At 49.4% G+C, this 16,162-nt stretch overlaps 3 protein-coding genes across 3 annotated transcripts; 1 reads left to right on the top strand and 2 right to left on the bottom strand.

Annotated features, from left to right (window-relative positions):
* Nucleotides 1–4,408: 4,408 nt before the first annotated feature.
* On the top strand, nt 4,409–8,201 carry N7509_003096 (guanine nucleotide exchange factor; the record flags this gene model as incomplete). Its single annotated transcript, XM_056627733.1, has 2 exons — nt 4,409–4,966; nt 5,079–8,201. Coding segments are annotated over 2 exons (3,681 nt in total), but the record flags the coding sequence as incomplete, so codon positions are not given.
* Nucleotides 8,202–9,717: 1,516 nt separating this feature from the next.
* N7509_003095 (uncharacterized protein) lies at nt 9,718–10,723 on the bottom strand (the record flags this gene model as incomplete). The annotated part of the gene is made up of 3 exons (XM_056627732.1): nt 9,718–9,873; nt 9,938–10,205; nt 10,317–10,723. The coding sequence occupies 3 exons, from the start codon at nt 10,721–10,723 to the stop codon at nt 9,718–9,720; spliced, it is 831 nt and encodes a 276-aa protein (XP_056490466.1).
* A 2,438-nt stretch (nt 10,724–13,161) lies between these two features.
* N7509_003094 (putative DNA mismatch repair protein (Mlh3)) lies at nt 13,162–16,118 on the bottom strand (the record flags this gene model as incomplete). The annotated part of the gene is made up of 3 exons (XM_056627731.1): nt 13,162–13,551; nt 13,586–15,813; nt 15,875–16,118. The coding sequence occupies 3 exons, from the start codon at nt 16,116–16,118 to the stop codon at nt 13,162–13,164; spliced, it is 2,862 nt and encodes a 953-aa protein (XP_056490465.1).
* Between the last annotated feature and the right edge of the window lie 44 nt (nt 16,119–16,162).

Raw genomic sequence — 16,162 nt, 5'->3', positions numbered from 1 at the left:
AGGCTAACGATTGGCACCGAAGTATCAAACCCCGCGAATCAGTTCGCTATGCCTACCACCCAAAGTGGAAAGAGACTGTGTCATGTCGGTCGAGTATGCAGCAGAGGATTTTGTCGGATGTGCTTCGTCAAGTGAATAAAACGATCGAATTGAAATACGATTTCTGACATAGATTTCTCAGTACTGTAGGATTCACCTTCCGCTTGTGACCTAGCGAGTTTGCTGGTGTTGAATCTATTGCGGCATAAGCATGTACCACGCAGTACCCGAATGCCAACCCCAACCCTCGGTGTTCAGGTTGAGGAAAGGAGAAAGAGAGAAAAAAAAAGCCACACCATCTCCCCCCACGTTCTGCATCAATGTGCTTTCCTCAAGGAATTTTCCCGAGCTATTTGCCTTGTTCTGCATCAGAAGTATGGTGCATTTGAAGAAGGCCGTTGTTTTGCCCCACAATTTGGGCATCAAGTCTCGTGTCTGTTCGCCAGGAACGCGTTCGCGCTCGCGCCATGCAATGCACCAAGCAAACTGAACAGGTCGAGATCAGCACTACAACCTAGACCAAGGAGATGTCAAAAAAATCCCCGTGCTGGCAGCGCGCCAGCTGCGGGACGAGACGCAAGCAAACGACAGTTCTGGGACAGATGTTTTGATGAAAATTCAGTAACGATTAGCTATGTATATTGTGTACCTCCAACTCCTGACTCAACGTCAAACATGATAGCCATGGAAGACCCTGATCTTGGGCGGCTGGGAGACGGTAAAACAAACAGAGCAGCCCACTTTGTGCCGAGGGACCCGCCTAACAGCTTTCCCCAAGGCTCCATCCGAACTGGGGGCAATGTGAGTCGTTGCCGTGATCAAAAACTGGCCCGAGCATCACAACCGCAAGAGCGGTCCCATGGTTCAAGATTAGGGGGCCACCGGAGCTTCTCCCCAATTCAAGTTCTGTGCCGCAGATCGTAACCCTTGGAGGGGAGGGGTGAGAGATCGCGCACGCTCACACGCGCCCGACACTGTGATGATGTGGAGGGGGCTTGCATTCGGCCCTGGAGGCTGGTGATGCCCATTGGACCCCCCCCGCTCGCATCATTCCCGGAGATTTCATTTCTCGCTGGTCGCTCTCGTCCAAGCATGTCTTTGTATGGAGTAGACTACTGTGCAGAACATGTGACTGGTGGGAGATGCACCAGTCGAAGGATGCGATGTGCATCGCAAAATTCTATTGTGGACTGGCAACTGCAGAATCACCGAGACTACGTTGATTCGCGTTTTGGTTGGATGAAGGAGGGTCAATTCCGCACAGCAGACTCAGTTCGGGAAACGCTTCGTTCTCCATGTGAATTTATCCCAACAAGTGTATTACTGTACAGTTACTAAGAACATATTGATACAACTATACTAGTACAGTAACTACGGAACAGGTCAGCAATATCTTTAAGGTGGTCCAGAAAGGGTGCGCAATGCGCAATGCTCCAGTTCCAGACCGTTGACGGGGCAAACCGCCTTCGCCGTCTCCAATTTTTTTTTCCTTTGATAAATTTAGCACACAAAGCTCGAGTCAAACTCCAGCTAGCAATCAAGCTAACAGCTACATCATTATGATAATACCTGGACCCCATCCATCCATCTTTACACGAACGGGTTTAAAAGATACGTGTACATTTACATACTCTGTACAGCCTGTTATTCGAAAAATTCTCGTCCCTAATCTATTAATATAGAACGAGACGGTGATAAAATCTCTGACTGTATTAAGTACGAAGCAGAGTCCCTTCTTGGCCCTCTACAAAATTACAAAAGTACTCTGACTCTCACCCTCAAGGCTGAACGAGGGGGACGGTCTAAGACAGCGGGTCCACGTCAAAGATTTCCCGTCCGCCCATGCCTCGCAGCTGCATACGCGACGGACTATACCCTAACTATAGATGAAAATGCAAGCCGCGGGTGGTTCTGCAATGGGACCGGCGACTTTGCCTGGCCGTTCTGATGTTCACGATAGCTCAAATTTCACCGGGGGAGTGAGGATGTCGCATTTGGTGGATCCCCCACCAACGCAGACACCAACGCGAACCTCCCTCGGGTGTCCAGCGGTTCATATCTCAATGTGCTTTTCGCCCCACGCGGGAAGATGAGGGGGTGTTGGGTCAAGGAAAGGAAACAAAGAAAGAGAAAGAAAGAAAACAGAAGGGGCGAAAAAAACGAACTTGTTGGTGGCTGGATTTTGATGTTGGATTATGGAGTTTTCGTTTTTGATTAATTTTTTATTTACCTCATTCATTCTAGAACCGATATGAAAACGGCACGATCATCTATAGAATTGTGTATGATCGTCAATTTCTCTCTTCAGTCTTTCGTACTTTGACTAGAGAGAAACTACCTATACTTAGTGTCTCAATGGAGACCCAGCGTGATGTGCACCAAACCAGACTTATTCCGTCCGCTGTCACTTTGGGGGCCGGTTGCTGCGCTGTCGATCCCCGGAAAGATAGTTGACAGGCAACGTGAGGGCGAAAATTGCCACAAGGTGACTGATCGAGTCCGTGTTTGGGGCTGCAGGCTCCAGCACACGGCCAGTGCATTTTCAAGACATTGACCAGAGTAAAACCCCCACAAGAATTCTTCCAGGGGGCGTTGTGATTCGCGCGGCACAGCGGGAGGCTTTTTTTTATGGTCGGCTTTCCTTTGCGTAAACGAATTAAAAACCGCCAAAAATTGGGAGTGAAAAAAATTAGGAAATGGGCCTTCGGTCTGGAACGGGAAGCGTTCGGCAGATGCAAGGTGGATTCGCCCAAAAACAAGGTCTGGGAGCACTTAACCCCATAAGAAAAAAGTACGGGTTGGTATGAGTATGGAGTACGGAGTACGGAGTACTGTTCAACAGTGGTACGCTAGGTACGCTAACTGCCAGGTGAGCTTCGTGCTCCGTGCTAGTGGCGCCATTGCGGGACAGTATCAGTGTTTGGATTGCTTCTGGATTTGGGGGTGGGGGGGGGGGGGGAGTGGTTTTCTTTTGACGGAAAGAAAGAATGTGAAAAAAATACAAAAAACCCCAAAAAAACAAAGTACGTTGGAAAAAGAAAAAGGAAAAAAAAAAAAGAAAATTATCTGTCATAGGGGAACAGACATGGCGGGAGAAGGTACTATTGGGCCTAGGTACAGATGGGATGGAAAAGCATACATAAAAAGGACCAGACTGCCCCGGGTGTAATGGTATTACCATCGAGGAGAAGTAATTAATATAAAAGAATTAAAGATTACCAACTCTATACACATTACACCAACGTAACTCACCCCCGGTCTGTAATGCTGTCATAATATACTCATCACCCCCCCCGTCAATACGGGGCCAATACGCCCGGTGGATTCCATATGGATCGTCCCGATCGAGTCCCAGAAGAATCAACTGGGTCCTCCTCGACTCCAGAGGAGCTCTCGTTCTTATTCCCTTAATCCCTCGCCCTCCTCTTTTTCTTTCCTTTACTGTTCCATTTTGCAGTCCCTGCTTTTTTTTCCCTTTGATTTATTTCTAATTTGGATCCAAAGTCCTTTTCTCTTGGATCTCTTGTGCCATTGCCGCCGGTGGCAATATAACATTCATTCATCCCTTTCGTGACGTCCCTCCGCCCTTGCGTTGAGGATCGAAAACTATCAACGAAGCCCTAGAAATAGAAGAAGGAGATTCCTATTTCGTCATTTACTACTGCAAGTCAGTTCGCGGGTCTTTACTCGTCCGTCCTTGCTTTACGATCTTCATCTACAAGGCTGGCGCACTTGGACTCCCTTCATAGACGGAGACGCAGTGCATGATCCCCAACCTCGCATTGACACTCGAATTGCGACTTGTCATCCCTCCCGGCTGGGTCCTTCTAATGTTCCGGACTCCTTTCTTGGAAGTCTGTTACTGTTTATAGTTTGATTACTTGATTGTAATTGTCGAAAAAAGGGTGCGTTAGATCTCCCAAGTCCGAGACCTTTCCTTTATTTCCTTTTCCTCCTACCCCCCCCAAGCATTCCTTTGGGACTCCTCTCTCCCTCGACTCCCTTGGTATCGCGCATTCTTCCCCCCTCCACAAGGAGTACAAACAGTCTTCGATCCCTATCGTCCTTTCAGCCACCCGATCATTGCTGCGCCCGCGCCCTTTGGAAACGGCTCCAGTTGACCTTGATGTGTAGGATTATCCCAGCCATCTGTCGATCCGACCCCCCTCCCCGCTCTCTTCTTCCTCAATTCACCATTCGACACTCTGTCCAATTCATCCTGTTGGAATAGCATCCAGCAAAGCATGTCAACTGCATCTACTATCGACTAAACGCATCCGGTCCGTGACCATAGCGGTTTCTGAGAAACAATCACCACCACAACCAACAGCAATATCAACAACCACTTGCCCAACACATACCACACAGAATAAAGAGAACAGATTCAATGAAGCCGAACATACCACCATTAAACATCGCTAAGTCGAATTCGCATATCGACGCCGACGTCGACGTCGACGCCAACCCCAACAATAAACAAACGCCGGCTCGTTTCTACTCGAATCACGGCCAGTCCGAAGCCACCCCGCCATTAACGCCCCAGGGAACTAAGGAACAACACATAATGGAACAAACCGAAGCCCCGAGGGCTGTCTTTCACAATTATCTCCGCGCATTCTATCCTTTCCACCCGGCCGGAAATGTCTCGCCATCCACAGTCACTCTGCCTCTCGATCAAGGTGATATCATCCTGGTCCACTCCGTTCACACCAATGGCTGGGCCGATGGTACTTTATTAGATTCTGGACACCGAGGCTGGTTACCGACGAATTATTGCGAAGCATACGACCAAATCGCCATGCGTCCGTTATTAAAGGCCCTGACGGATTTCTGGGACATCATTCGTGGAGGATGCGGGTCATCATTAAAAGATTTTGGAAACCAGGATTTAATGCGAGGGCCCATCGCGGGGGTCCGATTTCTACTGGTAAGTCCAATTTAGCTATTGCAGCAGCAGCAGTCGAGAGGCCTTGATCTACAATATAGATTCCCATGATTCTCCCCTCTCTCCTCGCGAACTAGACTGACCCCCTCATCAGGAAAAGTCAGAATGCTTGACGCGGGAATCCCCGCTTGTTAAGAAATACGACGGACTACGGAGGATTCGAAAAGCTTTGCTGTCCGATCTATCATCGCTAGTCAAGACTGCTAAACGATTTCAAGAAGTCGCCAACGGTACCCCCGCCGAGGATGAAGTTGAAAGCATCCTGGACGAGATGCTCCTGAAGGCGTTCAAGATCGTCACCCGGGGTGTTCGATTCCTCGACGTCTGGGACCAGGAAGTTGGACTGACCCGAACAATCGCCGATATGGAAGCCGCTGGTGAACGGAGCCAATACGAACTGCCCCCAACACCAGCATCCGACTCGTTCAGCACTGCCGACACTGCGGTCATTCCCGATAGCTGCTCCGAACGAAATGAGTCGCGCCAGATGAGCCGCAGCCGCATGGATATGAGTCAGGCATCGATGCGCACGGAGATGTTTGAGCCCTCCCGCCCAGTGTCAGTTTCCACGAAGAGGATATCAGTTTCTCACCGAGTCTCCTACTCCGGACCCTCATCTGCCATTCGTGCGGAGAACCTGGCCTCGGACCGACTGGGCACTACCTACGATGCCTTCTTAGGTGTGCTTGGGTCATTCATTGGTTTGCATATGCAGTCTCGCTCCTCGACGGAGCTGGTGACCACCACTCAACAAGCCGTGTCGTCCTGCCGGGCACTGTTGAATGTGGTTGAAGCAGTCTGCGAGCATGACACCCAGCGTAGCGTTCTCCTGCAGGAGGCTCGTGAGGCCATGTGTGAGAAGCTATCCGAACTCGTTCACGCTGCTCGCGATGTCTTCCGTCCGGCTCACGCGCAGGAAGATGATCTTGTCTTTATGCCGGATGAGGGTAAGCGATTGGTTGATGCGGCGACGGACTGTGTACGGGCTGCTGGGAACTGCCTGGCCAAGGCTCGACTGGTTCTGGAGCAGAATGGAGATATCGAGCTGGAAGCAATTGATGAGGAGACACCAAGTCAGGGTGTACCTGATATTGTTGAGGAGAAGGTGGAGAGTGTGGAGAGTGTGGAGGAGGATGATAAGAAGACGGACCCCGTGCCATCGACAGAGGGAACTGAGGAAGGCACGGAGGAAGGAACTGAAGGAACAGAAGGAATGCGCCTTCCCCCGCCGCCCCTCCAAATTCCAAATTCGACCATCGCGACTTCCCTGACTGCCACTGCCACTGCCACCGCACCTTCCACTCCCGCCCTCACCGATGCCACCAGCGCCAACACCGCCAACAACCCAACGACTCCTTCTTCCTCCTTCTTCTCTCATCTTTCTTCCTCCCACACTTCTACTTCCGCCCTTTCTTCCCTCCCCAACTCCGCCACCCTTCCTACTCACCCTGAAAACTGTCAATCCTTCTCTTCCTCTTACGATTCTTACCGTGAGAGTCACCCGAAGTCTGACGTGAGCGAATCTTTCGGTCGTGGTGTGACAAGCACGGGTAGTAGCTTCACCTACAACAGCCACGCTCGTGATTCCGAGATGAGTGGCGTCTCCCAGACTTCTACCAGGGCTACCTCACCTGATATTGGTGGTAGCTTCACCGACAGCTTTAAGGTGCCGTCTCTCAAGGAGAGTCTTAGCCACTCGACCTTGGCCGAGGAGAACGAGGAGACCGAGGCTCACTTGCTCGAAAAGACCTTCGCCCATGAATTGGTCTACAGGGAGGGCCAAGTGATGGGCGGCAGTATGTGTGCTTTGATTGAGAAGCTCACTGCTCACCAATCCACTCCGGATGCCACTTTCGTCTCCACCTTCTACCTCACCTTCCGTCTCTTTGCTACCCCGCTGGAGTTCGCGGAAGCTCTCGCAGAGCGCTTTGAATACATCGGCGATACCCCTCACGCTGCTGGCCCCGTTCGGTTGCGCGTGTACAACGTGTTCAAGGGCTGGCTCGAGTCTCACTGGCGCCACGACAGGGACAATGATGCGTTGGAATACATCCTGAACTTTGCAAAGACTCGTCTTATGAATGAACTGCCCACGGCTGGAAAGCGCCTCGTCGAGCTCGCCGAGAAGGTGTCTGCCGTCCACGGCCCCGTCGTTCCCCGTCTGGTTTCCTCCATGGGCAAGACCAACACCGCGATCGCCCAATACGTCAACCCTGATACCCCTCTCCCCCCTTGTATCATCGGCAAGAAAGAGAACCACCTGTTGAAACAGTGGAAGGATGGCTCGGGCTCGATCAGCATTTTGGACTTTGATCCTCTCGAGTTGGCCCGACAGTTGACCATCAAGGCGTCTCGTATCTTCTGCTCCATTCTGCCCGAGGAGCTCCTCGACACCGAGTGGACCCGCAAGTCTGGCTCATTGGCTGTCAATGTCCGCGCGATGACCACTCTGTCGACCGACCTTGCCCATCTGGTCGCTGACTCCATCTTGTGCTTGGAAGAGCCTAAGAAGCGTGCTGCCACCATCAAACACTGGATCAAGGTCGGCAACAAGTGCCTGGAGCTGAATAACTACGATTGTCTCATGGCAATCGTCTGTGCCCTGAACCTGTCTACCATCGAACGTCTGAAGCGGACCTGGGATTTCGTCTCGCAGAAGACCAATAACTCCTTCAACAATCTGAGAAACATCGTCAGTGTAGATCGGAACTATGTCGTCCTCCGCAAGCGCCTTCAGAACCATGTACCGCCGTGCCTGCCCTTCCTCGGAACCTACCTTACCGACTTGACCTTCATCGACCATGGCAACCAATCCGTCCGCTCCCTGCCCACGGATGATGGTAAGATGGCTGGCATCAATTTCGATAAGCACATGAAGACCGCCCGAATTATCGGCGAGCTTCAGCGGTTCCAGATTCCCTACCGCCTGACTGAGGTCCCTGAACTCCAGACCTGGATGCAAAATGAGCTCGTTCGCGTTCGCTCTAATGGCGAGTCCGCCGCGCAGAAGTTCTATCGCCGGTCCTTGATCCTCGAACCCCGTGTCCACGGCAGCTCGACTAATCTCCATGCTCAGGCTCAGGCTCAGGCTCAAGCTCAAGCTCAAGCCCAGTCTGAGTCCAACCCGTCTTCCATGCTCGAGAATGCCAAAGACAAATTTGACTTCCTCTCTTGGACAAACCCCTCCAAGCCAAAGTCTATCGCCACAAATGGCTAAAGTTTTCATCTCTCCGTCTCTCACACTCACCACACACAACAAACCCCCCCCCTCTCTCCCTCTCTTTCTCTATGCAAGATACCCCTTCTCGCTCTGTCACCTTCACACATTTACGATTTAATGACCAACTGCGATTTCTTCTTCCTTTCTGGCTCACCGATGTCTTATTTTATTATTTCTCCCAACCATCTTCATCAATGCTAGCTGCATATTTTTCTTCCCAAGTTTTCCTGTTCTCCATCATCATGTTTTGTGAATATTCCCCTTTATTATTATCCTCTTCGGGCGGCGCTCCTCTTTTTTTGTTCTTGCTTGTATCTTTCCTCATTTCCTGTGAACCCCCGCGGGGAAATCGGTCCCAAGAAAAGCGCTCTACGGAATTCGGTTGGGTCTGGGTCTGGGTCGGCACAAAACGGCGTACACTCGGGGTTATCGACCTTTCATTTCGTTTCTTATCTTTGTTTGGTCTTTTCTCTCTGGTCTAAGGTGGGATTGGGAAAATACTCAGGGCTATGGGTGTGGGTTTTTGGCCAGTGTTTATCAACGGGCCACCATGTCCAGCCCGTGAATCATCCTTTTTATTTAGAAAAGGATAAGCCTCGCGGCTTAAGTGCAGCTAAAAGCTGCCTGAAATGCAACGAGCTTCGATTATCGATTTCTTCTTTTGTAGTCTTGTCTTATGTAGTCTAGTAGTAATGCCATGCCATGCCATGCGGTAGTATGTCAAGTATGTACACTCTTTATTGTTGTCTTTGTCCATGCTCGCTCTAATCGTCTACTCTTATACAGGTATGTCCACCGCGTTGAGGTATCTTCAATCCCTCCCATATCTATGTACGCCTCCATATCTCATGGACGTATGTACCGACTTGCTTAGTTTCACCACGTCACAGACAGACGGGCTACTTATCCCGGGCACCGCGAAAAGGTGCAAGTCTCGCTCAGGTGGCCCCCCAACCCCATGATAGGGAAAGGAAAGCCCCCGTACACACAACGCCCGTACGGGTGGGCGTTTCTCTCTTTGTTTTTTCTCAGGGCTTATGCTTTTTTCCATGCCCAGGCCCAAATACCCAACGCGGGTCATGGTTCGGGAAGGGTGTATTGGACTGACTGGGTTGACTGGGTTGAATTGGTTGAGTTGCTCTGCTTGCCCGTGTGTTTTTCTCCTCGATCTTCCGAGAACGATGCTGATGCCTTAGCCGTCTTCCCACACAGTCCTATCCAATCCCTTCTCAAATACCACGGGAGATGAAAATGAAAATATCTCGTAAAAATAATTTTCATCACCGACTTTTTTTGTCCCCTTTACGTTGGCTTTTCCGTCTCTTTATGCTGGTTTCATTTTTGCGGACCGAGCAGTAAAGCCCCGCTGGCTCTTGGCCATGTTCTTCCACGAGTGACTTCACAACCTGTGGTATTTCAACCTGTGGCTCCTCGTTACTCTCAATCGAATCGGCCTCCTCATCCGATTCCGCGATTCTGGGCATCGGCAAAAAGTGTGTGGTGTATTCTGGTACTATCGCAAGGCCCACATCATCAAATCATCCAGACTTTTCCCAAGGTTGGAAGATGTAAATTGTTGAAGCTCGGTGTATTGGACCTTGAGCTTTTGATCGAAGTATCCCCAAATAACGCGGACTTGGCCACCGAGGAATGTAGTGACCAGCAGCACCTGGGAGGATGTTAGAAGAGTGAATGAGCGCGTGAGTCTGACGACCGGCTGGCAAAGGACTTACCGGGACGACGTGGTGCGTTTTGTTGTGCATAGAGACATTCTTGTCGTTCAGTCGCCACCAGACCCTTCTTTCCCAGTCTCCGTCTTTCATGAACTGAAGTAGTACCTGGAGCTCGGTGACGGTGGGTTTGTCCGGGTTAGCGTGCGCGTTCATCTGCAGGAGGGCCATTCGGTGGTTTCGTCGTTCTTCGACGACTTCCACGGCCCGACGGACTCTGCAGCAGGACTGAGTGTTGTTGAATTTCAGTTTTCCGTCGCGCGAGGAGTTGCTGTATGAGATAGTCAGAATTATTGGAAGAACAGAGGATCTGTGATGTGGATTTAAAGCTGGAGGGGGTTGATAGGAAGGAAGGAAGGAAGAAAGAAAGAAAGGAACTTACAGGATGTCTTCCCATTCGTATGGGGCTGCATTTTGAACCTCTAGTTCTCGGTAGTGACGACCGAGTTGGATGTCGATCTCGTGAGCAAGAGCTTGGAGCAACTTGAGGTCTTTCTCAGAGTCGCGGTCTTTCTCAGCGTGGAGGAATCGGCTTCGTGTCTTCATCAAGGTGGGCTTTTCGAGTAGGCCCAGATGATCCCGTCGTCCAAAGTATGGAGTCACGGATGGATGTGTGAGCCCAGTTTCGTAGTCCAGGCAATTAAGTTCGACACGGTTTTCCATATCGCCTGTGATCGTGTTGCCGTCGGGACTATCTCGTAGACAGGCAAGGAGGGTAGAGATATCTTTTTGCCTCCGTTGGTGCTCGAGCACCCAGAGAGGAACACCGATATCTCGAAGTCGCGACATGGTCATGTATTCTGGGTGCTGATGAAGAAGGGAGAAAGAAAAGTCTAAAGATTTCCTCCGGGGCTGGGGTTTTATAGTACAGAACTTGGGGGGCAGCTTCGCCGACTCCTAAATGGTCCCCGACTACGGATTGGATAGGCCGACCCTAAAATGATCAAATGGAGACACTTCGCACTAAATTGGGATATTTGTCCCAAGGTAATCAAATGATTACTAGTCACTTCCACGCAATTTTTCGCTTTCGAATTAGGCATAGTAGACTTAGAATCGGCTTACTTATCTCTCACGAACCCCCCTGGCAGGCCTTGCGCGAGCGACTCAAGGTCCCAGGAAAGAGGATTGAATTCGAGAAAAATGTAGATATGAAATATTATATAGAGTACGAGAGTCAAGAACTGCTAATATGATATAGAGAAATTGACAAGTAGGGCTGGTTTGTTTCGGCGAAACGCCGGGCGTACTTCCCAGCGAGACTTTAATGTCAAAGAACAACACAGAACTGGAAAATCGGGACATTTAAGTTGCGAGATTCAATGAAGAGGTGAATAATAACTAATAGTATCAAGGTATATAGAACAAGCCTTATGGCATGGATAGGAGAAGTCTGGAAGGCCGGCAGCTGCTGGGGCCTGGCCTAAGAGATAGTGGGATAGTATGAATGACATTTAGACTGTAGAAAAAAAGTCAGTAACTCAATGTTGGAATTTTCAACAATGTAATCTCCCACGACTGGGTATATGGCAGTTACAATATGAACAACAAAGGAAATACCTGTGCATAATTGATATTGATTTTCCATACGACTTCTAGCTTTCTCATATGGCCATCTCACGGAGGACTTGGAGGTATGGATATCGGAAGGCTTCGATGCCTCTGTCGGAGAATCCTATAAGATTATTGAGCACGAATAGAGAGCCTACCTAGGATGGTGTACACATGATTTGCAAGTATTCGCGAGAATTTAGCATTTTTACAACTATTAGTTTGTATACTATTCCAGGGTCCGGATTGAATTATTGCATAGACATTGAAATCTTCCAAAAACGGAATGTCACCTTGATGTATCTTTTTGCATTCAGTAATTAGTAATAGTCCCACTCAAAGAAGTTTGATGAATGACGAAGGGAAGAATCGGACTTTACAAATGGAAAAGTGCAGAATATCAGTTGGAATAAGGTCAGCATGTGCAGGAGCTTCAAGGTGCAATTATTGTGCAGACCTAGATCTTCCCAAGTCGTTTATATATAGGGACGATGAACCTTTTACCCATAGTGAAAATAGAAGAGGGTCTCCTATGCCCCAGGCATCCTTATTCGCGAGTAGTACTTCTCTCAGAGTTGTTTGCACTTGCAGTGGTTGACACGCCCGCCACATGTTCGATCATGATCCAACTCGCATTGATTGCTTTCTTTTGTAAAAAAATTCTTCAATAGGTCAATTGAGTCTCAAATTCCTTTTGTATCCCCCCCACCCAAACTTGGAAGTCAGGCGGTCGTCTCCCGGACCTCAGTAACCATGTATCCTATATCAGTCAATTTTTTATTAAGAAAAAACATCGTCATACTCGACAATCGACCCCCGAAACCCAATCTTAATCTTATTTCTTTTTCTCCGAGCGAGAAACAAATTTTGATCCGATCAGATGATACAAAGCCGGAGAGTGTCAATCCGCAAGCACGTGTGTAACCGTCCAGATCTCCGAAAGAGGGGCAAAGTGATCTATCGCAGACACCTATTCAGGAGAGGATAATCCTTGCATAAGCCCCCCTCCACCAACTTTCTCTCCTACATGAATGTCCGTGCTCCATCAAGGTCTGAAATTCACTAAGAACTGTAACAATTTGAAAGGGTGAAAAATGCAAGGGACGTGTCAGATCGTATACTATGTATGTAAATGGGGTTCGGGATGAGGAAGGGCCCCGTCGCACAGTGAAGGGTTCGTGGTCATTGCATAAAACGGATGCCTGAATCTGCATGCCCACTTCTTACTTTCCAATGGGTTGGGACTAATCGGAAGCTGGCCAAACAATGTATGCAGGACATGTGGGTTTATGGCTTGCATGGTGAGGGGTTAGTTCGTGCAAGTTCACGCAAAACCATGAATGACATATCATCAATAATGTGGCGGGCTGAGGGTTCAACAGCATATTTTCCATTTATGATTTGACTGTGGCTTTTCTTTAATGTCGGGTTTGTGTATTTGTATTTCATATGGCCAAAAGAAGGAGTTTACCATACATGTTATCGTCTCCGTCCTGGTCTTGAAACATCGGTATCAAGCGAAGCCGTCTTTATCTTCAATATTCATGACAAGGGAACAGGCCATTTGGAGTTGCACGGCTATGTGGCTTGCTGAAGATGATAATTGAGATCGATTGCTCTACCAAATGGTATTTAGACGTACCGCAATAGGCGATGAAGATATGCGGCTATGGACATCAATCCCCATATCGAAGTCTAAACGCCGCTGAAAAGTCCAAAGCATTATCTTCAAAGCAGTCATGCGGTACAACGTCTGCCTCAGAAGCCGGATGACCATGCTCAGACTGTGCCCGTAGATCGAGAATAGGAATCATCGACGGTCGTCCGTGGGCACATTGGAATGGAAAAGCACACCGGGCCAACCTCGTGACTAATGTCTTGCACTCATCAATACTCAATGGGTCATTGAACATGATGGCAGTTCGGCATGCACGGGAGTTGAGAAGATCGATGATTCCTTGGGGGCAACCACTCAAATTGTGTACCCATGAATGTGGCAAGGCGGAATTCTCTGCATTAGCGGTGTCCCCCCCAAACGGAAATAGATCTAAATCGGACAAAGAGTTCTTCAAAGATGTCTTTGATTCGTCTGTCCCCTACCGTCCTCCTCCCTCGTCCAAATCTCCCGACGAGTAAGTCAATAACCAAATCGGGCTCAAGACGGCAACGCTCGGCGATGAGAACCGGGAGTGTAGTCACCAAAACTATACATCCAGATTGAGATGGTTCAATCTTGTAGTGAATACCCCAATGTCCAAAGAACCCTAAATATTTCTGAAAGAGCAATTGCTCTGTAGATGAAACTTGGAGCATAATAAGATCGACATCAGTTGTGCTGACTGTACTGCCGTGAGTCGAATCGACCGGTGCAAGGAACAAATCCTGGAATAGCTGTTCAACACGACATCGCTCATCGGCTGCATGTTGATCTACCAAAACAAGAACGTTGTCTTCACGAAAATTGCCATCGGGAGTGACGATATCCACCTTCGCAAGAATGAACTTTCGATCTACCTGAGAGATGATAGTTGCCTCTGCAAGAACTTGTCGACGGAGCTTGCCTCTGAATTTAGCAACACGCGCACCGCCTAGAGATCCAATATCCTGTAGACAGCTGTGTGAATGGTTGACGCTATTGTGTGGATAGCTGTCACCAATGTCAAGATTTGGCACCGCGATCTCTGTTCGACTGAAAGTAGGATTATCCCATGACTTCAGCAAATTATCGACCCAGACGGTCTCCGCCGGGGCGCTTTTTCTCTGTGGTTGTTCAGTCGGACCAGCAAATAGACTCCCAGATCGCAAGCTAGGCCCAAGGGACACCGATTGAGGATCGAGTGACTGGCCTGTGCGTGCATTGATTAAATGAGACTTTCCCGTATGTGGATCGGTCCAAGGTACATGTTGATCAGGAATCGCATCAGAGAGTGGGCACCCCGCCCCTTCAAATTCTGCGTCTCGATGAATCATCGCCGGGGACACGGGATTTAGGGAGAGACAGCGTGATGAAATTGAAGGATTGGCATGGAGTTGTGGGCTTCCATTATTCCGTGGACACTCCGGAAGAGACTGAAACTGTCGTCGATCCTGGAGATGATTCTCATTGGTTCTTGGATCGCTGAGAATTTCAAGAGAGGGCGCCCGAAATGTACCATCTTTGGCCGATTTAATCCTTGACCAGTTATTGAAGTGTTGGCCGGAGTTCACAGCTTGCGATCGTTGAAACGTGGGCAGTTTGACCCGAGCACCAAAGCTCTCTTCGGCGTTTGCGACGGAACTCCTTTGCCTCGGGTTTAGAGAACGCCCGACACTTTGTTCATCGCTAGTCTTAATTTGATCTACTCGGCTAGATGGCCGGGCTTGTCGTTTTGAAGCACGAGGGCGCAGATTTTGTTGTTTGAGGAACTCCAAGATCATGGCCCCAAGGACATCGATGATACGCTGGAGGGACTTTTCGGAGTCTGGGGCGATGTCATCCGTATCATCACAGAGGTTGTGGGATGAGCTCGTGTCAATTCTTATATAGAACATCGGCCATTTATTAATGCTCTTTGTCAAGCTTCGGCCACTCATGTTGGTTTCAGAGCGACCTGGCCCAGACGAAGGACGAGGAAGAGAGACGGCCCGGGATGAATTCCCAATACTACCAAAGTCCGACAGAGAAATCATTCTGTTGACTTCGCTGAACAGCACATTGGAGCCATTGCGAGACAACACTGGCGTGTTACCCAACGAGATGAACTGAAGCTTCTTCGAAGGGCTGGGTTCAGTTGAGATAGCGGCGCTGACCGTGAGATCAGGGACCATGGCAGATAAGACATGCCATGTATTCATGGTCGGCGATGTGGCTAGGCCAGATTGTGATAGAACCGAGCCAATACGTCCAAGATTAACCCCATCTACCTCGGGCTGTTCGTTTCTTAACCGAATTGAAACCCGCTTCCCTCTCTCGACATCAGTGACATTCAGCTTGGAGAGCTGATGATTGGCTAGCATGAGAGAAGCTAGCAAGTATCTAAGTTGCGCCCACTCCCGCTCCAGCTCATCTGGTTTCTGGAATGCGAGAGCGCGACTTTTGACGCGCACCGGCATATTGCCGAACATGTCATTGACGGTTACACAGGTACCATGGTCACCGACTCGGAGATTTTGGTGTGCTGGCGCAGGAGTCATCCGCGCAACAGGTCTTGAGTGATGGAAAATGATCGAGTTCGTGGTGGTATGTTGGGAATGACGAGACGTCACGGTTAGCAGAGCCAGGGAGGCCAAGGAAGCCAGGAATAACCCTCGATGGCCATACATTTCAGGTTTTTGAAACTTTGACGTATCTGCACAGTATCAGTGACCGATTCGATCGCATATCACGCGCTCGCGCTGCCTGTAACATACAATGTGCCTTTCCAAGCCCACCGTCTGTCTCGAATTCAGCCTGGGGAATACCATCGCCATCATCTTCCACGATACAGCTTCCACGTTTGAAATCCACGGATATGAGAACCGTTCGTGCACTTGCATCCAAGGCGTTTTTCACCAATTCGACCACCACGCCATTGAGATGGATGATTGAGGTGGAGGATTTGATTTTGGCAATCACATCGGAGGGAAGCGGTTTGATATCTCCGGATGAAGGCATGCCCGTGGCAGGATGAAGCCTTGTCCAAGGGTGGTGTATAGTTA

Source organism: Penicillium cosmopolitanum (assembly GCF_028827165.1).
Source record: "Penicillium cosmopolitanum strain IBT 29677 chromosome Unknown utg000005l:1.0-4006212.0:1.0-4009387.0, whole genome shotgun sequence".
In the NCBI taxonomy this organism is placed as follows: domain Eukaryota; kingdom Fungi; phylum Ascomycota; class Eurotiomycetes; order Eurotiales; family Aspergillaceae; genus Penicillium; species Penicillium cosmopolitanum.
This window is presented reverse-complemented; position numbering and strand designations above follow the sequence as displayed.